Source organism: Lontra canadensis, unplaced genomic scaffold (genome assembly GCF_010015895.1).
Source record: "Lontra canadensis isolate GAN:19392208 unplaced genomic scaffold, GSC_riverotter_1.0 scaffold52, whole genome shotgun sequence".
NCBI classification, from domain to species: Eukaryota; Metazoa; Chordata; class Mammalia; order Carnivora; family Mustelidae; genus Lontra; species Lontra canadensis.
This window is the reverse complement of record NW_022631046.1, coordinates 12,792,484-12,818,851: the sequence shown is the minus strand read 5'-3', so window position 1 is coordinate 12,818,851 and position 26,368 is coordinate 12,792,484. Positions and strand designations below refer to the sequence as shown.

At 38.6% G+C, this 26,368-nt stretch overlaps 1 protein-coding gene across 1 annotated transcript in view; it reads right to left on the bottom strand.

Moving 5' to 3' along the window:
* Positions 1–5,607: 5,607 nt before the first annotated feature.
* APAF1 (apoptotic peptidase activating factor 1) overlaps positions 5,608–26,368 on the bottom strand; it is an 87,807-nt gene continuing 67,046 nt past the window's right edge. The window contains exons 23-28 of the mRNA XM_032874299.1: positions 23,893–24,018; positions 16,870–16,989; positions 16,429–16,554; positions 14,596–14,721; positions 12,542–12,688; positions 5,608–7,860 (exon numbers count right to left, since the gene is read on the bottom strand). Of these exons, the coding sequence (XP_032730190.1) occupies positions 7,714–7,860; positions 12,542–12,688; positions 14,596–14,721; positions 16,429–16,554; positions 16,870–16,989; positions 23,893–24,018 (792 nt within the window). The 3' untranslated portion in view covers positions 5,608–7,713. The remainder of the gene's footprint in view (positions 7,861–12,541; positions 12,689–14,595; positions 14,722–16,428; positions 16,555–16,869; positions 16,990–23,892; positions 24,019–26,368) is intronic.

The window sequence follows — 26,368 nt, the reverse complement described above, 5'->3', positions numbered from 1 at the left end:
CATGACCAGAGGAGGAACTGATGGTAATAACCCTAAAAGAGTTGCTCTATAAATTAACCATCAAATCCAACCACAAAAGATCCCCACATCTGTGTTAATAGACATATCAAACATCTGTGATGCCCAGCAACACTCCTGAGGTTGTCACGGCAGAGCAGGTATGGGAGCACACTGTAGAAGCAGTCATCAAAGCTGGCAGCTGGACAGAAGAACTGGCAATAGCCTGGTCATCAAGGGCAACAGAGCAAAGGGTACTGGTTCTCAATCTCCACTGCACTCTGGAATTAACTGGGGAACTTTAAAATAATACGGATGCCTGGGTCCCATCTCCAGAGATTCTGAATTAATTGGCCTGGAATGAGGTCTGGGTTTAGGGAGGTTTTTAGATTTCTCAGATAATTTTGGTACAACAAAGTGTAAGAAGCCTCACCCCTGGATGGATGAGGCCCTCCTGATCCCCTGAGAAGTTGGGCAACACACCAGAGGCTCCCTGGGAAGAGGTCCTTGAGAAAATTAAAACATTTGCTGAAGGTCACACAGCTAGGACGTTACTATAGCCAGGATGTGAACTTGGATACACCTGACAGCCAAAGCCAGAGTTCTGCCATACTTCCAAGCACCAAACCCAAGCAGCAAGCCCAAGGTCTCTTTTCTCCATTCTCATTTCCAATCCTCCACTACTCATGGGTGCAAACACATCCCAAAGAGAAGAAAGTTTCAAACAGCTCAAAAGAAAGACCTACCATGAGGAAGAAAAGGATGCCTGGAGAAAGCAAAGTCACAGGTTCCCCCTTCATAAATCATGGAAACATGGGCAACAAAGGAATAGAAGTTTATAACTGAAACAAAAGATGATAATGCTATTGAGGTCTGTATCAGATGCTTGACATACTTTTCAACCATCACAAAAAATTTTGCAATCAAGTATTGTGGTCCCTATTTGACAAATAAGGAAACTGAGGCTCTGAGAGGCTCACCTTTTCAAATGGAGGGTGGAGGAGAAAAGGAAATGAAATCAAGTGGCAGAAGAAGGGCTGCCACTAATCTCAAATGAACCCCCTAAGAGTTTCAAAGCAGAAATAAGCATCTCCAGGGAGCAGGCCATAAGGCTGTTACCTTCCATGTTCAATGCCTGAATCATATGAGAATTGAGACCAGGCTGGGTGGTAGCCAAGGGCTGGAAAACCCAAAACATCCCCCAATCTCTGCCATCCATTTGGATCCTACCAGAACGGACCCTGGTTCTTTTTTTTTCAAGGGGCAATCCCTACAGACACAGAGATGGGCTAACCAGAATACCAAAAGTAGAAGCTCCTCAAGGGCAGGGACTACCTCTAACAGCTCAGGACTTAGAATCAGTCATGACATATGATGTGAATGAGTGCAATGAATCATGAATTAAAGTGCAGAACTGAAATGATGTTCCTGGATCCTCTCACCCAAGGGCTTTAATGAGGTGGCCAACTGCATGGACCAAACACCCCAGCTCCACCACTTCGCTGTGGGGTGCTGGCGACTTAACCTCTCTGCACCTGTTTCCACATCTAGACAAGAGATAATACCTTGCAGCCCTGTTGTGAGGATTCAATTACATAATGTGTGGAATGTGCCCAGCATAGGACCTGGCACAGAAAAGAACAGTAAAAAAATAATAGCTCTTCCTTCCTTCCTCCTAAAAAGGATTTGTTAGGTATCAGAAAGTTATTTGACAGAGTGGGGCAAATAAACACAAGATGAAGGGTTTAGAATCACTGCTAATTAAAAATGAATCAGAGATGAAAAACACAGATCTCCAAAATCTTCCCCAGGGGCTGAAACCCAAGCCGTGACCCCTAGACTAGTGTTCATCTGCCATAAACCCAGGAGGATTCCACTTCCAATTGAAACTGACATTCAACTTCTAGCCCAGTGGGTCTGGGTCTCTCTGTAAAGAAAATCAGATTTGGACTGTGGCCTTGGCTTTGTCACAGATTAACTGCTTGGGGTGTAGTTCTTCCTCTCTAGGCTAGGACTGCAGAGTCTGCAAATCCACTCAAGTACTATGAAGACAGAATAAGAGCTGGGGAGGCAACGTAGATTTGAATGGATGGTGAAATGTGTGCTCCCGCTCCCCACAAGAGCCACCTTGTGCTAAGCATTCAGCTACTGGGTGTTTTCCAGTTTGACCAGTTGCTCAGAACCACGCCACCCAAACTTGGGCCTGGCATGCTCTCTGTAGTTACTTACTCCAGCCCCTGGGCTATGGGAAATCACAGCGGCAGATTTTTCTTTTCGCTTCTCTGTGATAAGCAGTATTCCCCGTTCTGAAGACCGAACCTCATAAATGAATTTACAATGAACACCAGCAGCTCATTTTCCTGAATCATAATTTAAATGAAAATTGCCCCAAGTTATGGTCTTCTTACATCACCTTAGAAGTAATACGCTGTTGATGCCAAATGATCTCAAAGACTTGGTCTCTGGTGAGTCCCACGTTTGATGCACATTTTTCTACCCCTTCCCTGTGAATATACACAACTACATTATAATTCTATGGTTAAACTCATAGCCTGATAGCAGCTGATATTCTAATTCAGGCATTTAATAACTATATAGTATCTCCATAGTTTTAAGGGGAGGGGTTATGAGCAAGGAAATCTATTCAAGTGACAATCTTCAGAGACCAAGAATTATTCGAAAATCGTTTCCTCCTTCTCTAAAGGTTGGTAAGTAAATTATAGTAACATAATGTTGAACAACAGATTGCCATACTTGCCAACTTAAACACTTCAGGAGCATGTTTATTCATTTCATATAATCTAGAAGCAATCATTTTTATTCAAGTGAAGTTTTACTTTCCTCTAATGATGCTTCACAATAAAATGCCAAACTAAAGCAGAAAGATAAAGAAAATGCTGGTGACCTGCTACTTCTTAATTAGCCTCTTGATATCCTATTGCAGAGGGAGAACACAGAATGTGCTACGGGCACTCAAGCATACGTACAGGAATTTCAATCATTCAACAAATATTTATTGAGACTCCCAACTGGAGCCAGGCTTATGTTAGACTGTGGTGTAAAAGACATAGACCTGGCTTCATGGAGCTTACGATCTAATGAGGGACTCCAATAAGTAAATAATACAGGGTGCTAAAAGTCATGGCAGAGAAGAGGGCACTATGAAAGGACTGGGCAGACCTTCAGCAGAAGGGTTATCTCAAAGAATATATGAAGGATAAGAAGGAATCGGGGAAAAATTAGCCATGAGATGGCGAGTACTGAAGAGAGAACAGTGTATACAAAGACACAGAGGCAAGAGAGCACACAACAGGTCCAGGGTTTTAAAGAGAAGTGACAAGATTAAGATGGCACTTTGGAAAGATTAAGCAGAGGGATGTGACTGGAGGCAGAGACAGCAGCCAGCAAACTGCTGTCAGGCCAAAGATGACACAACCTGAATTACACTAAGGAATGTTCACTGAGCACTTTCTTGGTCCAAGCACTGAGGTAAGTACTTCATGAGCATTATCTTATTAAATCTTTACAACAACCATGAAAAGGAAGAACAGATGCCCATTTTACAGATACAACAACTGCTGATTTTTTTTGTTTTCTTATTATCTGTTATTCCCAATCTCTCCTAACAATTAAAATGTATTTAGGTCTTGCCCCAGCTGCTACCTAAAATAGTGCTTGGCACACAGTAGATACACAAGCCATATGGGAAAGACAAGCAGGTGGCTGAACAAACAAACCAATAAGAAATTTTGCCCAAAATCACATTGAGTTAAGAGACCCACACCCACTGCATTCACTATAACTTACCACACCACGCTGCAATTCTTACTCTTTGTGGTCCTTCTCAGGCTCCTGTGCTGCTCCCTCGTCTCACCAACTTCACACTGTCCTGGACTCTGGCTTACAACTCCAATCTTGTCTATCAACACTTGTTTCACTGCTGATCTCATTTGATCCTATGGTTTTAAATACATTTGATTCACTCATGATTCTCAGATTTATATTGCCATCACAGATTTTTCCCATGAACTCCAGACCTTTTTATCCAACCACCTACTCAACATCCCTGCTTGGATATCTAATGGCCATCTCAAACCTACTATGTCCAAAACCCTGCCTCATCTCAGTTAATGGCAATTCTAATCTCCTTCCAATAGTTCAAGTCAAAGAGCCAAAACCTTGGTGTCATTCTTTTTTTTTTTTTCCCCAGGGTTCATTGTTTATGTACCACACCCAGTCCTCCATGCAATATGTGCCCTCCTTAATACCCACCACCAGGCTCACCCAACCCCCCACTGACCACCCCTCCAAAACCCTCAGTTTGTTTCTCAGAGTCCACAGTCTCTCATCGTTCATCTCCCCCTCCGATTTCCCCCAACTCACTTCTCCTCTCCAATTCCCAGTGTCTTCCATGTTATTCCTTATGCTTCAAGATCAAAAGCTTCTGCACAGCAAAGGAAACAGTCAACAAAACAAAGAGGCAACCCACAGGATGGGAGAAGATATTCACAAATGACACTATAGACAAAGGACTAGTATCCAAGATCTATAAAGAACTCCTCAAACTCAACACACACAAAACAGATAATCACGTCAAAAAATGGGCAGAAGACTTGGTATCATTCTTAACTTGTCACCCTCACAACCTTTAACCAATCCACTGGTAAATCCTATTAACTCTTATCATTAAAATGTATACAGAATCCAACTGTCACACCCCCTACTATTGCCATCCTAGCCCCGCTGCCTTCATTTTGCCCAAATTATTGCAAAAGTTTCTCATTGGTACCCCATGCCTGTCCCCCCTTTCAAATGAATCTCAATTTCCCACTGCCAAAGGAACCAACTAAAGCTTAAGTCAGATCACTCCACTGCCCAAACTAATCCAGCAGCTCTCACCGCAGAGGAAAAGTCCTTACAGTTACCGAGGAGGCCCTGCACAGTGATGCACCTCTTGTTACTCTCCAGCCGCAAGCTTCCTTGCCAGCTCTGTAACAGAGCAGCCCATCCACTGTCCTGTCTGCGCTCACTGCACTCTCCGCTTGGGAATCTCTCCAGATACCTCGATGACTCACTCCCTCACCTTTCAGGGGTGGACTCAAGTGCCACCTTCTCCATGAGCACCTCCGTCTAAAACTGTAAAGCTTCGCCCCTCCCCACTCAAACATACCAACTAATATGCTATAGATCCTATTTACTTTTTTTCTGCCTCTCCTTGGCCCATACCACAGTCGGAAAAAGATTGTTTGCTCACTTTTATATCCCCAATTCCTACAAAAAATGCCAGGCACATGGTAGATCTCAATAAATATTTACTGAATGAAAGAAGAAATAAATGAATTCTCTTCTTTACAAGCTCTTCACCATGCCAGTCACATCAGGTAGCAACCAGAGATAAACTGAGGAGATAAAATTTTGATAAAATTAGACATAGTTGATAAAACATTAATAGAAAGGATGACAGCTTCAGTTTGGAGGCCTTTCACATTTGTTTTCTAATCAACAAAGGACAAGCAAGGAGTCTGAAACAATCCGAGAATGTTTTTCAAAAATATTTTAGGAATTTTATTTTTTATAAAATTTTTTTACTTCATGTATTAAAATGTATACCAAAGCAAAAAAAAAAAAAAAATGACCTGCATCATAAATACAAAACAGTCTTCAAAACATACAAGACACATACAATGTAAAAAAAAACCTTTACATATACAAAATGCAATGTAATTTACATTACAAAAAATAAAGCAAGGGAAAATGCTTGAAAAATGCTCATCTGTAAATACAAAACAAAACCCTCCCCTTGAATGACCACTTGAGCCGCCTGGAAAACTGCAGCTCCATGACGCTAGGCTTCCCTTTTTCCTTCACGTTACCTTGCTTTTTACCTTGCCTTTTTGTCATGTTACCTTTTCTTCCCATTTTTCTTTTTATTTTAAAGACAAGGGCCAATCAAGGTTTTTTAAAAGCCGATGTTTGTTCTATACTTTAATAGTAACTGACGAAAAGTTACTTAATAGTAACTGATGAAAGTCAGGTGGCTTTTAATTCTAAAAGTTAATACTTTATACTCCCGAGTTATAAATGAGTTCCTAAACACTGTATGCAAATCAAATTATGATTTGGATACTCTAAGCACAAACATACATTTACAGAAATTCTTTCATAAAATTAAGATTTTCACATCACATTTGCTTAAATCACAGTAAACCTATAAACTAGTTCCTCAACCCATCATAAAAAAAAAAGCAAAATCTCCTTAATAATTCTATCTATGGCTCCCTTAAATGCTAAATAGTAATATTTAATCTAAAATACATCTGGAGTGGTCTAGGCCCTCCTACCTACACCACGTCTAATACACACCAAAACAGAAACTGGCTCACTACTTACTATTAACACTAATACTTCTTTGATTTAGTTTCTATTGCAGCAGCAAAATTTTTGAATTTTGGTTATTTTCTTATATGAACCACATCTATTATTAATTTATTGCCATTTCCCTTAACAATGTATTGTCAGGGGAAATGGAGACTTAAACTGCAATTAAAGTTCCTAATCAGGAGGTTAAAAAAAAAAAGCTAGTTGATATACTTGTTCCCTTCAAGAGCTATCTTTCCTGATTAACCTTGGAGGAAGGAAGGGAGGGCAGAAAGGAAAGGAGAGAAGGTAGGGAAAAGGAGAAGGTAGGTTAAAAGTGACATCTTCCAGAGTCACAATGACTCTTTTGTTACTGCATAGAAAACCACCGAGAATTCTCTTGAAATTCACTTAGAACAGCACTGACCGTGCCATTCATCTGAGTAAATAGAGTTAGAAGAAAATGGTTTTTTACTATATTTCTTAGAAAAATTCTGTTAAAACTTATCTTCTGTTAAAACTGGCTCCTCTCCACTTATTCTAATTTATAAAAGTTCAACTATAGAACAATTGCTTAAAAAAAAAAGAAGAAAGTGAGGATTATGAAAGGTCAAGTTCAGTCAAGTAACAAGTCTGGTACATAGAAAACCAGAGCAAGCAGGACAGCACCCAACTAAGAGACTGACAACTGGAGTCCAGCTACGGCACAGATCTGCCATCAGCTAATGAGGAAAAGGTAAACCAATAAAATCTCTCTTCAACAGGTGTAATTTTTGCTTCACAAGATCTTTTGCTTCAAAGAACTTTTGAAATCCAACACTCACTTACCGAGTGAATTAAAAGAAATGCTGCAAACTGTGCAAACAGACATAATATTTTAAAAGCAAATTTAAGGGGTGCAAATAAGCGCCAAGACTGTAATTGGGAGAACTATCCCCCTTGGGGTATATGTGGTTCAGAAGGCAGGTCTGCTACCCTGAGGCACAGCCTGCTTAATAACAGCATTAAAATACATATTTCTTCCAAATTATTCTCATTAATTATGTCAACCAATTTGAATGCATCAAGAGAGAATTTTACCAACAGTATAACAAGGTACGTATTTACATTTTCATTTGCATCTTAAGGACAAACTGTTCACAATAATGATGATGATTATGAAAAACAAGATTAAAGGTGTATTCATTTGGGAAAAAGCTACATTAATATTATTCATCCAACCACAAACACTTTTGTAATGAATGCAGTAACTGCAAAAACAATTCACAGCTTTATAAAAAGTCGAAATATAGAGTTTTACTAGAATTTTTTCCAGTTCAAAATTAAAAAGAGTTCAACTTACATTAATTCTTAACTACTTTACTCTAACATCTGTAAAATATATAAAATACCAAGATTATCAACAGTCACATATGTTTTGAAGTCAGGGGACACGTGTATTTTCTTAAGATAGGTTCCATTTGTGTAGAAGGTCTGTGAGGATTCCCCAGTGACAACATTCCACCACTGTTCAGAGAAAAATAAAATTCTCATTAGATTGGTAATTACTCTGTGCGATAACTGTAGTGCCAGCCAACTCCTTCACCCTATCACCTCCCCACTCTCAAACTTGAGCAAAAGCAGAGAAAAAAGTCTAAAGTTTAAAGCTGAATATAGTATAATCAACTTGGTCAGCCTCTCCTGATTAATCCTGGTGACTGCCTCAAAGCTACCAAACATAGCCCCACTGCAAGGCATGGTGGGAAAATGTGCAGCCTATTGGAAGGTAGACACAAGGCTGTACCAAGTCCACCATGGCTATGACTGCACTGAACTCTGCTGCCTGCATGTCTTTCTCATTGGAATGAACAGAAGAATGCCCCTCTTTTCTTTAAAAATGTCCCTTTGCAGACAGACTGGTATTGATAGACACTACCAGACAGAATGTTCTCTCTACTGAATCTTCTTTTTCACCAGGAATGATTTGAGAGCCGATGACCAAGTTTCTCTAAAATAGCCTATACGTTTATTTGCTAAATAAATATTGAACGTCTCAAATGCAGCAGGTGCTCTGGCCAAATCCTCCCTTTCTCCTCCTGATAACTGAATTCCCTAAGATTACACAGTGTTCATAGTCATTTACCAGATGGAGATCATAAAGCTTACTCATGAATCTCACAGCTGAAATAAGGGCAAAAGAGACAATGTACATGAACACCTTTTGAAAAGGGACATTGAGATTCAAAGTATTATTAACAAATAATGGTGTCACTCATTTTTGTATCTGGGGCAGTGCCTAGCATTCTAGCAGCTGACTGGGCCAGCTATTTCTGTTCACTTAGTAATAGTAACTGACGAAAGTCTACCCCATGGACTCCAGTAAACCTCACTGATGCAACTTGTACTAACTCGAAATTTTTCAGAACTGACAATTTTGCTTTATAAAATAGCAATGTAACAAGACTGCAGAGAACACATTCCACCTACTTAAGACTCATTAGTTTTTAGTCACTAGAAGCAAATCATAGAGATAGTAAGGCCCTTAGAGATCACCTAGTCCAACTGCCTCATTTTACGAATAAGGAAACCATGGTTCTGAGAGAAAAAAGGCCTCATCACCCAAGATGATGCTGCTAGCAGGTGGTCGAGCTGGAACAGTTTCTGGTACCTAATCTAGTGCTCCCACCACCTCTCCCTCTATTCAAACAAACCATTCAGAAACACTACACCGGCCACTAACTTGAATATGGACTAAAAAACAATGACATTAAAAACAACTAATACAGGGAATTTTTAGGGCAACGAAACTATTCCGTATAATACTACAATGGTAGACACATGTCATTATACATTTGTCAAAATTCACAGAATGGAGGTGCCTGAGTGGCTCAGTCCATTGAGCGTCCAACTTTTTTTTTCTTTTTTTAAGATTTTATGTACTTATTTGACAGAGAGAGACAGCAAAAAAGGGAACACAAGGAGGGGGAGTGGGAGAGTGAGAAGCAGGCCTCTCCCTGAGCAGGGAGCCTGATACGGGCTGGATCCTGAGATCATGAACTGAGCCAAAGGCAGACGCTTAACGAATGAGCCACCCAGGAGCCCCAAACATCCAACTCTTGACTTCAGCTCAGGTCATGGTCTCAGGGTCGCTGGACAGAGCCCCATGTTGGGCTCCACACTCAGCAAGGAGTCTGCTTGAGATTCTCTCTCTCCCTCTCCCCTGTCTCTCCTACCCCACACATGCATGCATGCTCTTTCTCTCTTTCCAAATAAATAAATCTTAAGAAGAAAAATTCACAGAAGGAACACCAACAGTGAACCCTAATGTAAACTATGAACTTAAGGTGCTAGTGATGTGCCAATTGAAGTTCATCAATTGTAACGAATGTACCACTCTATTGATACTCTGGTGATAGTGGGGCAGCGTGTGTGGGTCAGGAGATATATGGGAACTCTATACTTTCTGTTCAGTTTTGCTGTGAACCTAAAACTGCTTAAGAAATAAAGTGAATTAAAATAGCTAACATTTACTTAGGGTACACTATGCGACACTATGTATATTATGTATTAACTCCTTTAACACTATGTATATTAACATGTATTAACTTCTTTAACACTCCCAAAATCTGAAATAGATATTATACTCATTTTACAGATGAGAAAATCAAGGCATAGAGAGATTAAACCATCTCTGTAAATCACAAAGCTAATGAGGGGCAGAGCCAAGCTCTGACCTTAGGCAATCTGCCTAAGATTCACTCTCCTGACCATTACATTCTATTGCCTCTAAGGAATGGCACACCTGCATTTATCACCATGTATTCCATATTTCAAATGAGACTTTCTCCTCATAAGTATGGTTTAACATGGAATTGTCATTCTAACAGTATGTACTCCATGGTATAACACAAGTAAACAGCTAAATTACATTACCTTTTTACTTTATAGATAGAAATAACTTTGAAAGTTAAGAGCTTTTTAGCTACTGGATATCTATTTTATCTTACTGACATTCAATTTATATAGCTTGGATTCCTTAGTAAACAGACTCAAAAGGCCCATTTCTTTGGACACTACAGCAGCTGTTCCTTTTTACTTTTAATCTGCTCTGTGCTTTTGATAGTCTCATTAACATGCTGGGTGGATGCACGCTGGGCTAGATCATAATCAGTTTAACCAAGCTAGTAATCAAACCAGAGAGAAGAAAGCCTGTCACTTAAAAATACAGACTGAATGTATAGTCTATAGGTTCTTACACTTTTTTTTTTTTTAAGATTTTATTTATTTTTTTAACAGAGAGGGACACAGCGAGAGAGGGAACAGAAGCAGGGGGAGTGGGAGAGGGAGAAGCAGGCTTCTCACTGAGCAGGGAGCCCGATGCGGGACTCGATCCCAGGACCCTGGGATCATGACCTGAGCCAAAGGCAGCCGCTTAACGACTGAGCCACCCAGGAGCCCCAGGTTCTTACACTCTTAAGACACAAACCCCTACACTACAGACACCTATTCTGCTGCTGATTTCAAGGTTCTCCAAGAACTCTGGAAATCCAGTCACTAATTACTATCACATCTTGTAAGCCAGATTCATAATTACGTGACAGCCTTCTATGGGGCCCAGGGCATCACATGACATGGTCTCTAGAAGCTCAGTGTCAAAGCTGAGCGACTAAGTTTTTCAGCAGTTAATTAATGGAGCTAAAGACCCCCTGCATCATGCTCAGAGCAGTCTAAGAGTCAGTTTGTCTTTACACTGAAGGAAAACAAATGGTGATAGTTTCACGATTCCCCTCCCCATAACTAAAGGTGTGCCCCAAAAGGTATAGTTCAGTGCAACATTTTATAAAGAGCATTGTATTCTCAATGCAAACTCTTTGAAAAGGGTTCTAACAAACATCCCCTCATATAGCTAAAAATTGTCCTCCTTCTTATAAGCTAGATTTTTATGCTGAGTAAAACTACAATTATGTGGGTCTCATATAACCAAAAACTTCAAATTTTTTGAATATCTATACTGTGTCAGATAATTAATCAGAATCATTTCCTACACTTGGATGTTTTCAGGGAGAAATAAAAGTACTGTAAGGTCTAATTTATTGGAATCTATTTTAAGTGGCCAGTACAATATGTAGTATCTTCAATCCCTTTCACAAGTGAACCACCATTCAAAACACTCATTCCAAGCATTCCCCTAAGAAACCTCTGCTAACTCCATTATCTTTAAGCAGACATGTCCCAGAACCCTCCTATACTTTAGAGACAATTTACTGTCTGTTTCCCCCAGACTATAAGATAATGGAAGGCAAATACCAAGTCTTAAACACTGTGCCATATAGCAGTATCTTAGCACAGAGTGGGCACTTAACACATTTTTTTAAAATTTTATTTATTTATGAGAGAGAGAAAGAGGCAGAGGGAGAAGCAGGCTCCCTACTCTGGGACTCGATCCCAGGATGCCAGGATCATGACCTGAGCCGAAGGCAGACACCCAACCATCTGAGCCACCCGGGCACCCTTAACACATTCTGATGAATAAATAGATGCAATCACCAAAAAATGACCCTGAGGCACGACAACACATTCAGTCCTTGGCCTCTATATACTCTAATAATAAGTTTACACAAACCACATTATTGCATAACTTTAGGAACACAACCTCCATGAACATCAGTTTCCTCATCTATAAACCAAGGATAATTAAATTTAAGCTTCACAAAGCTGGCTAATGAGATTATGTAAAGAAAGCATTTTGTAGGCTATAAAATAAAGCAATATGTTCCTGCTATTATTCTCACTACCACTACAACAACCACTACTACTACTAATATTTAAGAAAAAAATTTCACAAAAGAATTTTTTTTCACAAATAAATTTTTTTAAAGACTTTCAACCAAGAGTTAATAATTAGTGACATGGAAAATAAAATTAAGTTAAACACCCAACTTTCTAGTCATTCTGATTATCTAAGTATGGGGCAGTATGAGAGCTCTGGGAAGAGAACATTCCTAACACTGTCATCAAAACTTCCAAGAGAGCTGAGGAAAGCAGCCTTAAAGATCTCAGTCTTATTGCTACCAGATGAGAATAACAATAACTGCCCTTCCACTCTGCTGGGTTGTCAGAGGCCCAAATGAGAAACAGGAAGTGAAAATAGCTTGGAAAATAGAATATAGGCTGCTCTTTTCTTTCACAGTCTTTGAGGAACTCTTACCTTAAGATATCCTCCAGCAGAGACAAGCATTTTGCTATCTGGAGAAAAGCAAAGGTCAGTTACCCAACCTCCATGGGTAGCAGCTCCTTCTTCTACTGAAATCGGAGCACACAAATGAAGCAATTCCCCATTTGAGACGTTCCAAATCTATACAAACAGGATATACAATGCATTAACAGGGTCATCCAGAAGTATTATATATCTCTCCATCTCTTCTGGAACATATTTGGAAATCTTTTTTTTTTTTAAGATTTTATTTATTTATTTGACAGAGAGAGAGATCACAAGTAGGCAGAGAGGCAGGCAGAGAGAGAGGAGGAAGCAGGCTCCCTGCTGAGCAGAGAGCCCCATGCGGGCCTCAATCCCAGGACCCTGGGACCATGACCTGAGCAGAAGGCAGAGGCTTTAACCCACTGAGCCACCCAGGTGCCCTGGAAATCTTGCTTAAAAATATAATTACAATTCAGTGATACCTTAGGAGTTTTTTTTAGATTGCATTCTCTATCCAATTTTTTAAAAAACACTAGTTATAATAAAAATGCATTACTTAAAATATTTATCACTAACCATACTCCAAAAAAATAAGACAAGAGAGCTTAGAACAACTGGTCAGAATGTTGTGACTTTTTTCATTTAATAAAAAGAAAATAATGGAAGAAGAAAGGAACAAACAAAAAAAGAGGCCTAAGAAACTACCTTAAAAAACAAACAAAAAACCATAGAATTCTAGCCCAGTATCTACCACTAAGAATTCTGACAGAGGTCATTCAAACACCTACAGTCATTCAGACATATTTTAAACAATAAATCCCTACAGGGTTTTATATGTATAATATACACCAAATTAATTACAGATGCTAATGCTTTCATTTATTTCCAGTGATAATTAATATATGTAATACTCTAATTTTTCAAATAAATGCCCATCAGAAAAGGAATAAGAAATACAGAGGCATCAACAGCAAGGGAAAACAATCAATACCATCATTTATAAACGTAATGCAAGAGAATCAAATGGAGAAATTCATTAGAAAGAATTCAGCAAGATAGCTAGATATAAGCTAGATATATATGTACACACACATATAAATAGCTTTCCTACATTTTGAATAATCAAGTAGAAAAATAAAATTTTTGTTTAATGTATTAAAAAAATTTTTTAAAGTAACATTTGTTTAAATAGAATTTATTTCCTCACGGGTTTCAGAAAAATGAAATACTCTGTAACCAGTAAAGGAGCACTCTCATCCAAGAGAACTCAGAGCAAAATGAATTTCCCCAAAGCAGCCCTGCCACTTCAGTTGACATGCATTTATTAGAACAGAGAAGGCTGGTAACTCAGTCCTCAAGCAAGAGAATCTTAATTGTCCTGAACAGCCTATCTGATAATGCCTCCATTCCTGCAAACTGCATACTCTCTTATGAATTTTAAATCTTCCTTTGTAAAAAACGAAAAACAAAAAACAAGATGCTCCTCAAATACACTGGTTACTAACACAGCCATCCCAGTGCCCAAATTTTTCCCATCAACTGCCGAATCCTAACACAACTAGAAGCAGGCAAGCCCATGAGGACTGCAATAGGCCACATTGTAAATATGGACTATCTAACAGATACGGTTTCATTAAGAGATCTTTTCTTGCAGTGCTGAAAACTGCAGAATTTGCCATTTATTCACTTACAACCTAGTTAATGATTTATAAAATTATTTTCCTCAAATTCTGCCATTATAAACAATCTTTGGTTCGGGTCCAAGAATTCCGATGAATCCTTCTCAAGCTAAGAGCAGACAGCCAACTGCAAATAACTTGGGCATTTGCCTCCTCGCATGCACAGACTCTAACTCATACACTTCACTCTAACTAAAATGAATTCTTTTCTGCAGAGTGCTGCTGTGAATAAAACGTGCACAGGAAGCAAAGCAAACAATGCCTCATCCATCCAGAACCCCAGGCCTGTGCTTCCCAGTCACATTAACAATGTCCCCAGCGTGGTACAGAGCATTAGCCAAAGCTACAGAAAGAGCAGTGCTTTCATGTCAGCAAACATCCTACCCTGATTTCTCCATTGTCGTCTCCAGTTGCCAACAGGGTACTGTCCACAGAGAAGACAGAGCAACGTACACAGCCTCTGTGGCCCCTCAGTTCATGAAGAGGGGAGAGAAGGTCAAAACTCCAAATCTGGAAGGCAATTAGGATGGTTTAGGAATAGTAAATACACTAAAAATAAGTACTTGCAAATGCTGCCCTGAGGGTTAGTTAGCCATAAATTAAATCATATGGAAAGTCTAACATTCCACAGTTCATAAATTTTCATTAGAAGCCCAAATTCCAACTTGCAACATTGTTTTTTTCTGACTTTCCCTTTAATTACTTAAGTTAACTTCAGCTCAAGGGCCAAAATCACAGCTTCTTTAACCTTAACTTCTTTAGAAAGAACAGCAAATCACTTAAAAGCATTTTAAAGAGTGAAGCCAATGTGAGTGTGAATCCTGGCTCCCCTACACTGACAAGTTCCTTGTGGCCTAGGACAACCCACATAAGTTTCTGTAGCTTCAGTCTCAGCACCTGTACAATGGGACAACAGTACCTGAGGTGTGAAGATTAAATGAGATAATAGCGAAATTCCTAGCACAGGACCTAATATATGCCAAGTGTTCTTTAAAGGTTAGTCACTGTACTATCCTACTGTCTCAGCAGCCAAAATGTTCTTTTTTTCTTTCCAGTATTCTCCCTTGTGGTTTTGTCATCATCATTTAACAAGAATTTACTGAAATTACCATGTTCCAGACACTGTGAACTAAGAACTGATGGTACAAAGATGAACTGGATACAGTCCCTGTCCTTGAAAACTTTATAGTTTAATCAGGAATATAGACTTATGAATTGTTAATAGTTATATGAAGTAAATGCTCTAAGAATCTTGAGTAATATGTAATGGAACACTGAAGGCAGAGCAGCTCACCCTGCCTGAGGGCCAGGAGAGGGTTCACTGAAGAGCTGACATCAAATCTAGGTCTGGAAGACTGAGTGAGTCATAATGCTTCGAGGTAAAAAAAGGAGTTTGTGTCAAGCCAAACCACATGCCCAGGAGATGGAGGTAAAAGCAGCCTGGCACAGAAGGAACAATGCAGCAGAAAGAGATGGTCATGGGCAAACGAGTCTGGCTTATAAAACACCAGATTACAGAGGTGTTTCAACTGGAGACTCAAATAACTGTAGGAAAGATAAAACTGGAAGAGGCACAGACCAAAGGTAGGTCTACCAATGGAAGGAGGAGAGCCTAATCTTCTGGGTGGGGACAAGGAAGAGAAAAACAAGCCAAGAAACCCTGAGAAGTAATCAACAAAGCATGAAACACAGGATAAAGCCCCACATAATTCCAAGGTTTGTAGTTGGGTAAGATGGGCAGATGATGAGGTCATTAACAAAGGGAAAAAAAGAAGAGAATGGAGTAGTCATGATGGGCAGATGATGAGGTCATTAACAAAGAGAAAAAAAGAGAAGAGAATGGAGTAGTCAATGTCCCCAACCAGGCAGCATCATTTCACTGGAAAATGATTTTCAGAAGTATCAACTTATATAATTACATAAACATTTACTGTGGATGTGCAGTTAAATGTAAGTCCCTTTCAGTGCTTTTTATCACCTATAAAAATAGTAGAAACTACATTTTATTAGTAATAGACAAAAAGTCATCAGTAAGCTAGAAATCAAAATCATGTTATTCATCTATCTATTTGACACCTAAATGCCAATGTCATCCTCTAAAAACTCACAAAATATGAGAAGGACAAGTAGACAGAAACATACTATACATCATTTGAACTCATAATACATAATGAATACCAAACTTTCATGCATGCACATTTCAACTATTTGGCCTACCTTTGCAGTCTTGTCAGCAGATGTAGATGAAAACTTGGTAGCATCAGGAGAGATATCACAAGAAAGTACTGTATCCTGGTGACAGACAAAATCTTTTTCTATTCTTCCAGTAATAATACTCCATACCTTCAAAAAAAAATTCAGAAGTTGACACTTTTAAGAACATTTTGTATTACTGAGCATAATCATCTAGAATACATAGCTATAAAACAAGAGCTTTTGCACAATGGTTGTTCTAACCTCTTTAAGTGTCCTTTAGTACAGATGCTCTTAAATACAGAGCAGATGTAGGTGACTGCACTAAACAGAAAACAGGCATGAGAAAATAGAAATCTAAAAATCTGAGTAGTTACTTACCATCCATCTGCTTGCAGATTTCAAAATATAATCATTACAATATTAGAATGCTTTTTTAAAAAAGAGACCCGTGCTTCAAATTACCTTCACCGTTCCATCAAATGACCAGGAAAGCAGTTTTGAATTTTTCAAGAGCTTAAAGTCTTTCACTGTTTCCTGATGGGCTTGTAGAAAGACATATTCTTCTGACTGCCAATTCCATACCTGAATATCAAAGAAATAAGTCTGTTATAATCCTTAACCCTCTCCTCATGATATCCCATTGGAGGAGGGCAGTAATATGTGGTCCACTCCCTAAAAACTTTTGTTTTCATGGCATTTTGGTAAGACAAAGAAGAGTACCAAGAAAGAATAAGGTATTTTCATTTTACAGACAGAGAAAAGCAAAGCTGGGGTTAATTACCTTGACCAGAAGTAGAATAAAGTATTTTTCCTCCTAAATAAAGTTCATTTTCTTCAGTTGCTTAGAGAGCAGTTAATATCAGAAGATAAAGAAAAGCCATAATATGCTAGTGAGCTCACCCTCTGATTAAATTTTTCAGAGAAAATTATCTCTATTACATATTCAATTTCCTAAGCCCCACAAGCTAGGCCAAGACTGATGATTCTAGCTCCACTGAAGCTACTGAATCCTACTGGTCCTCCTGCCAGGGCAGGTCAGCTGACCAGAGTAGCTTCAAATCAAGACATGGAAATTCTAAGTTTCAGAGATCTTAGCTATCAGCTATCCCCTAATGCAATCCTCAAATTGACAAAGTAAGTGATATATTTTTCACATGGAGCTCCAGGAAGAATTCCTCAGGCACAGGAAAGGAGAAGAAATTGAAATGATGGAGACAGTGGATTCAAAGTAGGCTTGAGGTATGGGCTGGAAGTGTGATTCACAACCTGGGAAGAGCATTTCAAATAAAAGGAATGAATGCTTGAGTTAAAGCAAAGCAACAGGAAAACGTGGCAAGATTATGGGGACTGGTTCATAGTTCAATCTGGCTGAAACATAGGCTATGTAAAAGAATCTGGGAAAAAAGGTTAGGAAGATATTCAAAAAAACAAGCCCAGTGGGCCTGATGAAGCTGGATTTCTGAGATGTGGGCAATGAGGCAGACTGGAACAGAATTTTCTTCCATTTTTGAACATCAGAAATAAAAAGATAAAGAAAAATCAGCAACCACCATAGGTATGCACATTAATGATATTCTGGGTCAAGTTTTTGACTGGTGAAAGTTCAACTGTACAAATGTTTTTAGGCTTTCAGGCTTAGGGAAAACTGTAAAAGAAATGACCCTTCTCTTAACCCCTTTCTTCACTCCTTTATTCTCCACACTTAGCAGCCATCTCCCCACTGAGCCCTGGCTCTCAGATCGCTCTATCTCTCTGTCTCCAAGTGCTCATTCACAGAAGTTGGGGTAGGAGTAGGTTATCTGTATAAGGGGGCAAAGAGACCCTAGAAGAGGAGCTGGAAGTGAGAGGAGTTTTAAAGAGAATGAGTTAGGAATTTCAGCATTTTAAGAACTCAAAGAGGTATGTTGGAGGAAGGGGAGGAAACAGAGGTTTTCCCCCCATCATATCAGAAAGGAAAGGCACTCAGTGTGACTAAACATAAAATACCCTAGATCATTTCCACTATGAACTTTCTGGCTCTCTCCTACTTTCTGAGCTTTACTGGACTACAGAATCAGTGGCTACTATTATTAAATACAGAGTGACCAGCACTGCCATTCCTCGCTGTGTCTGATTCAGTGTTCAATCCTGACTTAGGTTCTTACTGCTTCCCCCCACATTAAGAAGTCAGAGACCGTTCCTGAGCAGATGTAACACAAAATTTGACAATCGCTAAGGGAAGATTAAGAATAGCCTTAGCAGGCGCCTGGGTGGCTCAGTGAGTTAAAGCCTCTGCCTTCGGCTCAGGTCATGGTCCCGGGGTCCTGGGATCGAGCCCCACATCGTACTCTCTGCTCCGCGGAGGGCCTGCTTCCTCCTCTCTCTCTGCCTGCCTCCCTGCCTGCTTGTGACCTCTCTCTCTCTGTCAAGTGAATAAATAAAATCTTAAAAAAAAAAAAAAAAGAATAGCCTTAGCAGTTTTTGTTGCAGAAGTTTTCTAATAAGGCAATGATGACAGGGATACTTCTTTTGGTTGGACTCAAAAACAATGTACTAATGGAATCACCTTACATAATAGCTAAACTTTCACCAGCATTAGCAAAATGTATTAAGGTTGAGTTTGCGGATGTCTCTACCATTAGCTATAGTATTGGCGATGTATATACACTACAGAATTTTTTTAGCAGTATAAATAGTAAAATTAAAATTTTAAAAATCCTGAAGAATTTTCTTATACCTGTGAGAGTCAATATACTCTCATACATTGGTTCAGGTAAACATGACTACTACTTGGGATTTATTTATCTCAAGAGAAAGGATCAAAAACTACCAAAGGTAGCATTTTCACAACTCTTGGTGCTATAAACAGGTGAGTTGATTTTGCAAATCTTGGCAGTAACTTTAGTTCAGTTCAACAAAGATTTACTGAACTCCTACTGAATTCCAGGCAGGCACACTAAGGATACAAAGATGAATAAAATAAACCTCCAAAATGGTAACTATGTGACATGTGTGTAGATTTGTTAATTAACTTAATCACTATAATTATTTCACAATATGTACCTACTATATCAAATCATCACGTACATCTAAAACATACACATTTTTGTCACACCTCAACAAAGCTGCAGGGGTAGGGGGGACAAATTTCCAATTAATTAGTCACTAAAAAATGAAAACAAAAACCCAGCCACCAGTCAATTCTTGGACATACCCACCAAGAGTTTTATTACATGAACGTATACTCATTAAAACATTTTAAATGTAAGAAGTATTCTGGGTAGAGGAAGAAAAAAGGATGAAACATCACTTAACTCATATTTCTAAAAATAATCTAACTCTGATCCTAAAAATATTCCTAGAAATTATTTCTCCCCCTGGCTGAGTATATCTGATGTTCAAGCAGGTCATTAAACCTATGAATTTAGCTTCTGACAGAAAAACTATACAGTATACAATGTCTCAGCAGAATCCCATCAGATGCAGTTTAGTTTTACCCATATCAAAGCCATCTGGAGAGGAAGAAAGGTGAGTATCATGCTAAGTTTCATAGCTAATACATCAGTATCATGGGAGCCTGCAGTAAGTTTCTGCACTGAAACCAGATTTCATTCTAATCATACAAAACTCACAAAGACACAATGTAAAAGTATTTTTTCAAAATACTTTTTTTTTTTAATTTTATTTAAGTAATCTCTCTCCACAATGTGGGGCTCGAATTCATGACCCCGAAGATCAAAAGTTGCATGCTCTTCTGAGTCAGCCAGGTGCCCTGTCTAAACAGTTTTTAATACTATAAATATTGCTACTATAGGAAATATATATATACACACACACATACACACACATGAAATAAAAGAACACACAAACTTCTGTTGAACGTATGCATTTATATCCCCTTCACTTCTAAAACTCTACTATGACAAAGTCAAGACAATGGGAATGAAGACAACAACAAAATGTTGAAGACTGGGACACATGGGTGGCTCAGTCGGTTGAGCATCTGCCTTCGGCTCAGGTCATGATATCAGGGTCCTAGGACGGAGTGCCACATCAGGCTCCCTGCTGAGCAGGGAGCCTGCTTCTCCCTCTGTCTGCCACTCCCCCTGCTTGTCTCTCATGCATGCATGCGCTCCCACGCTCGCTCTCTCTGACAAGTAAATAAATAAAGTCCTTAAAAACAAAAAAATGTTGGAGCCCAAAAACAGGAGAATGGTAATTGACTTAACAGAACCAAGAAAACAGAATCCTAAAAGCATCAGAGAAAGACAAAAGCAACAAAACCGACACTGCAAAACTCAACAAAAGTTCAGAAACTGAGGTCACTGAGGACATGAGAGGTGGGAGTGAGGATGGGGCAAGGACCAGAACTATGAGGAACTGTGGGAAGACAGCAATCATGCAGGCATAGTTTTTTTTAAATCTCCCTGAAGCCTCCATTAAAAACAAAAATATTGAAAAAACAGCAAAACCAGAAATGCAGATAACAATACCATGTTAACTGATGAAGTATCCCCACAAACCCTAAGATACAACTGAGTAGGAACAAACTAAAAGCTGGAAGACATGCATCCCAGCATCTCAGACAGATCTAAAAACAACAGAATTCCAAAACAGCCAAGTGACATTCACTGGGATGTGCAGTGGACCAACGGGAGAGCAGCAACAGACACTGAAACTGAGTACCAAGAGACTACAGTAGAGTCTGAAAGGGCTACACCAGTCTGGGACCTATGAACTCTCAAAATTAACCAGAACAATACTATAATCATGAGAAAAAACCGCTGGGAATAGAATCCAAATTGAGTATAACAGGATAATGGCAGCAAAGGAAAGAGAAGGTCTGAATAAAAATGAAAGAAGACAGGGCAAAGCCGTATCATAAAAACACTGTATTTTTAATGCTTTATGAAAACAAAAGGAGGAAGAGCTGGAGGGCTACAAAGCTAGAGGTGTGAGCCTTCAAGGAGTTCAGGAAAACGAATTTTGTGTAAAAAAGGAAAGAACCATCATTGAATACAAAGTTACTATGAGAAAAAAGAGTGAAGTGTAGAAAATATTCCTCCAAACAATGAAAGCAAACCAGAAGTCTGAAATAAATGGCACCAGCACAACTGAGGACAGAAGTATAGCTTTGAGAATAGGGGGATCAAATGAAGGTTTACACACTAAATAAGGAGATACTACACCTACCCCTAGTTCTCTTCCCTACTTAGCTCCAAGGACCTGCCAGCCAGATTTATAATCTCCAGCCAGAAAGACCAGAGGATTCCTCTCTAGGAACCTCACAAGACCAGGACAAAAGACCTAAAGATACTGACAACAAAGATTCCCCAACCAGACTGTTTTTTTGTTTTGTTTTGTTTTAATTTTTTTTTTTACCAACCAGACTGTTTTTCAGAAAAGGTTTCAGTCCACACACAGAACTTTCAATCAGCCTTTTAGTGTCCACTTCTAGTAGCTAATGATCACCACACAGCTGAGGAAGACCTTTAAAACAAGAGGCCAAAACAACCACAACAGAAAAAAAAAAAAAAAAAAAAAAAAAAAAAAAACAAACCACCTCAGAAGAAACAGCAACTATGTGTGAAAATTAAATTTTGAGGAAAAAATTATATAATTTATACATTATCTATATATCCATCCATTCTCAGAGAAGATATTACATCCATGAAACAAGAACACAGTGTTCTTCAAAAGGAATAAGAATGGACTTTTCAGCATTAAAAATAGTAGAGATGAGGGGTGCCCAGGTGTCTCAGTCGGTTAAGCACTCAACTCTTAATTTTAGCTCAGGTCATATCTCAGGATTGTGGGATCAAGCCCCGTGTCATGCACTGAGTGTGGAGCCTGCTTAAAATTCTATCTCTCCCTCTCTTTCTGTTCCAGTTCATGCACTCTATCAATATATACATACACACATATACACCTAAATAGTAGAAATGAAAAACTCAATGAAAGGGCTGGAAGAGAAAGCTGAAGAAAACTCCCAGAAAATAGAGCAAGGTTTAAAATGTTGAAATGTAGAAAAAGAAAATTACATGAAAGGTCCAGAAGATCTGAAGATGGTTTTTACAGAAAGAGAAAGCATACTGGGAGGGAGAGGGATCAAAGAAAAAAATTCAAGTTTATTTGAATTGAAAACCGTTAAGTTTCCAAACTGAGAAGGGATCACAAAATGTCCAAAGCAATGGATAAAACAAATACACACCATGGCACGACTTCATGAAATTTCAAAATCCTAGGAACAAAGAGAAGATCCTAAAATCTTCCAGAGAAAAAGATTAGGAATCAGAATGGCTTCAGACTTCTCAATATGAGCTTTGGAACTTTGGGAGAAAATGGAACAGTCTTTAAAGTTGTAAGGTAAAATAACTGCAAACCACATCCAGTCAAGGATAGAACTGTCCTAAATTGCATCAAGGCAGAAAACATATTCGTAGTACACTCAGTCCACTTACTTATAATGACACTAATGACCTAAACAAAATTTTATTATAATTGTATTAGGATAATGGGATTGATAAAAGGGTGTGTGCATATGGCAAAGGTAACACAGGCGGGAAAAGAAGAAAAGCTAAATTTTTAACTTAATGTGTATCTTAATTTTCAGTAAATTCTCAAACCTAGAAATTGGTAACATTATAAGTGTGGGATATGCGGGCATGAAGATAAATATCAAAAGATGTGTCTAGAAGCTAAAAGAGGTAATTCTGGTGAATGAGTAACAGGGGGTATCTATTTTCCATAATGAGCTTTGTAATACTACCTAAGTTTTTAAAGTATGTGCATTAGAACTCTGATAAAAACAAAATGAATTTTTAAAAGAATATATAGTAGGCTTAATGCCTCTATATCCACAATCCTTCATTATGACAAACTATTCTTTTCTCACAGGATTTCATCCCTATAATAAACATCTTAACCTTAAAAGAATAAAATTATTTCAATCAGAGGGGCATGTCTCAGTCGGTTAAGCATCTGACTCTTGATTTTTGGCTCAGGTCACAATCCCAGGATCATGAGATCAAAACCTGAGATGGGCTCCATGCTCAGTGTGGAGCCTGCTTAGGATTCTCTCTCCCCCTCTCCTTCTACCCCTCGCCTATTAACAAGCATGCACTCTCGTACTCGCTTTAAAAAAAAAAAGTTTTCAATCAGATATTACTACTATCAAGAAAAGTAAAGAGCAATCATATAAATCTGGCAAAAAAATATATATTTACTGATACAAATCCAAATACCAAGGCAGGCAGGGGAACTCAAATGATTCCTTGATCATCAAAATAAACAACCTTCCAGTACAGGGTTCACAAGTCAAATTGTCTGCCTTACCCACAGAAAAATATGAAACATGAATGGGTTTCATCTAAACCTATGTGTAAAATCTCAGTGTATGGCCAAAGTAAGAAATGTTTAAAATGCACACCAGATTTGAGCCACAACCGAAGGGTTCCTTGCTGGAGTCAGCATTACATATGTTGGAAGTTAAATCTTTTCCCTCACCTGAATTGAAGAATCATCAGAGCTTGAAATAAGAGTCTTCCCATCATCTGTGAACTGGATGTGCCGCACAGTTTTCCTGTGCCCAATCCTGGATTGGAAGATTCTGTTGTTTAGGAGCTCTAAAATCTTCAAAATAGAAAAGCTTAGAAAATTAGTACCATGACATTCAGCAACACCCAAGCATTATACCCCAAGACATTAAATTAAAATTAGACTACAGAAGGGTATAAATTTTCGATCTCATAGTACTTTCATTTTAATTAAAGACACACAAATGAATGGTACACACCTATATACAAGTGTCTGCACACACACACGCATGAACACACTCACACACCCCCTAAAATAAAACACTCACTGGAATGACCAGATAGCAATAGGAACCAGTGGTCCTTCTGCGAACTCAACTACCCAATTCATCAAACAAGTGGCAGCCTGGACTCAGCCTCCAAAAAGAAAATGACATTTATGAAGGATGAGAGAGAAGAAAGAAAAAAATTCAGGATGAGAGACAAGGCAAGCTCTTTATAAAACAACACAGACAAGGAAAGCGAGGGTAATGAGGGGAACAAGTAACAGAAAAGAGGATATGAGTAGGCTGGGGAAGTACCCTGAGACGACTTAGCAGGGCTAAAGACTAATATGTCAAATGCAGAGAAAAGGAAGTGGTACAGAACTCAAAAACTAATGGCAATGTCAAAAAAGCTTTCAAGTGAACTCACCAAAGCAAAACAAAAAAAGTTCTTTTGCCCAAATTAAATGTACTCAAGGAAGCCTAAGGAAAATACAAATGATGCTAAAATAAGACTCTGTAGGAATTCAAACCTAACCTGCACGTCTGATAAAAGGCCCTGTAGAAAACAAAGGGAAACTGTGTGAATGAGAGCCTTCCCCAACGAGGACAACCTTACAATTGCTACATGGCAAAGGCAGGCTAGCACCCTACCTGAGCACAGTGGCTCAGAGACTCAGGGTTTGAACTATAGCCCTGCCACTTACTGATTTAATGAAAGTTGTGGAAACTAGGAGTTCAGACACCTGCAAAACAGGAATAACACCACCTAACATCCAGGGTTTTACAGTAATTCCATGAGAGAAACTGATAAACACCTAATAATGGTAGCTGTTTATTATTTGATTCTAGGCCCAACCAAAAGAAAATGCCATTTCACAGGTTAAACAGAGTCAAGTATTGGTAATCTAATGTGATTCATTTATATAGTATTTATATTATTTGATGACTTTGAAGAGAACAGGGATATGGGTGAGGCCATGTGTGTTTTGTGAATTATTTCCTTTAACTCTCTATATGGCTCATTTTAAGACACTTAGTAAAAACAAAAAGAATGTAGACCTGTTTTGGTAACAAGGTTAAAAGAAAAGGGGGAAGCAAAGGTCCTTTAAGAATGAAAAATAATGGGGCACCTGGGTGGCTCAGTGGGTTAAAGGCTCTGCCTTTAGCTCAGGTCATGATCCCAGGGTCCTGGGATTGAGCCCCACATTGGGCTCTCTGCTCAGCAGGGAGCCTGCTTCCCTCTCTCTCTCTCTCTGCCTGCCTCTCTGCCTACTTGTGATCTCTGTCTGTCAAATAAATAAAATCGTAAAAAAAAAAAAAAAAGAATGAAAAATAATATACACCAGGTTGAGAGGTGACACTGAGAGGGAGACTAAGGTTCCCTTGTAAATATACAACCATTCCTTGCTTAAAAACATCCACAATATACTTCTTTTCAGAACAGCACTCGTCTTCACAGTAATTTTTCACAATGGAAAAAAAAAAACCACAAAACCTTAACTCCAAATCCATGCCACAATGGCCAAACATATAATAACACTGACATCCCTTTCTAAATGCTTCCTTCTTCATTTTGTGTATAAACATATAGTCTCCTCTTTGTGAAGCAGTATGGACTGGAGAATATTTGTCTTTCCTTATGAAAATAAATCCAAGGTAAAATAAATGTGGCTAGTGCCTCAATTAATAAATTAATAAATAATTCCAAAAAAGTTTGGGTGAGAAAAAGTGAGAGAAGGAACCAATGTTCTTTGAAAAATTATTATACAGCTAAAGACAATGTGTGTTGTGATAAAATCATTTTTATTATACTTTTTTGCATTTGTTAAAATTTATTTGGTCCTCTTTAATAAGTTAAGGATTTCAGATGGTAAAGAGGTATTACTTCTAATACAGAAAGTAAAACAGAAAGGGCTGGTGAAACAGGTAAGCATTAAGACAGCCCTGCATGGACATTCCCAATGAACCTTATCAGTACCAAAATGGAAACTGACACCAAGAGCTAAGAAGAAAAACAATGCTCTTTGCACAGATAGCTAAATCTCTGAGGGTATCTGATATACTTGGAGAAGAGTAGAACAACTAGGTAGAGAATAAGAACACAAAAGGACAAAAAGTATGAGAAACAGTAGTAAAGGGAATCTGAAAAATATACCACTAACAGGACTGTAAGATTATTTT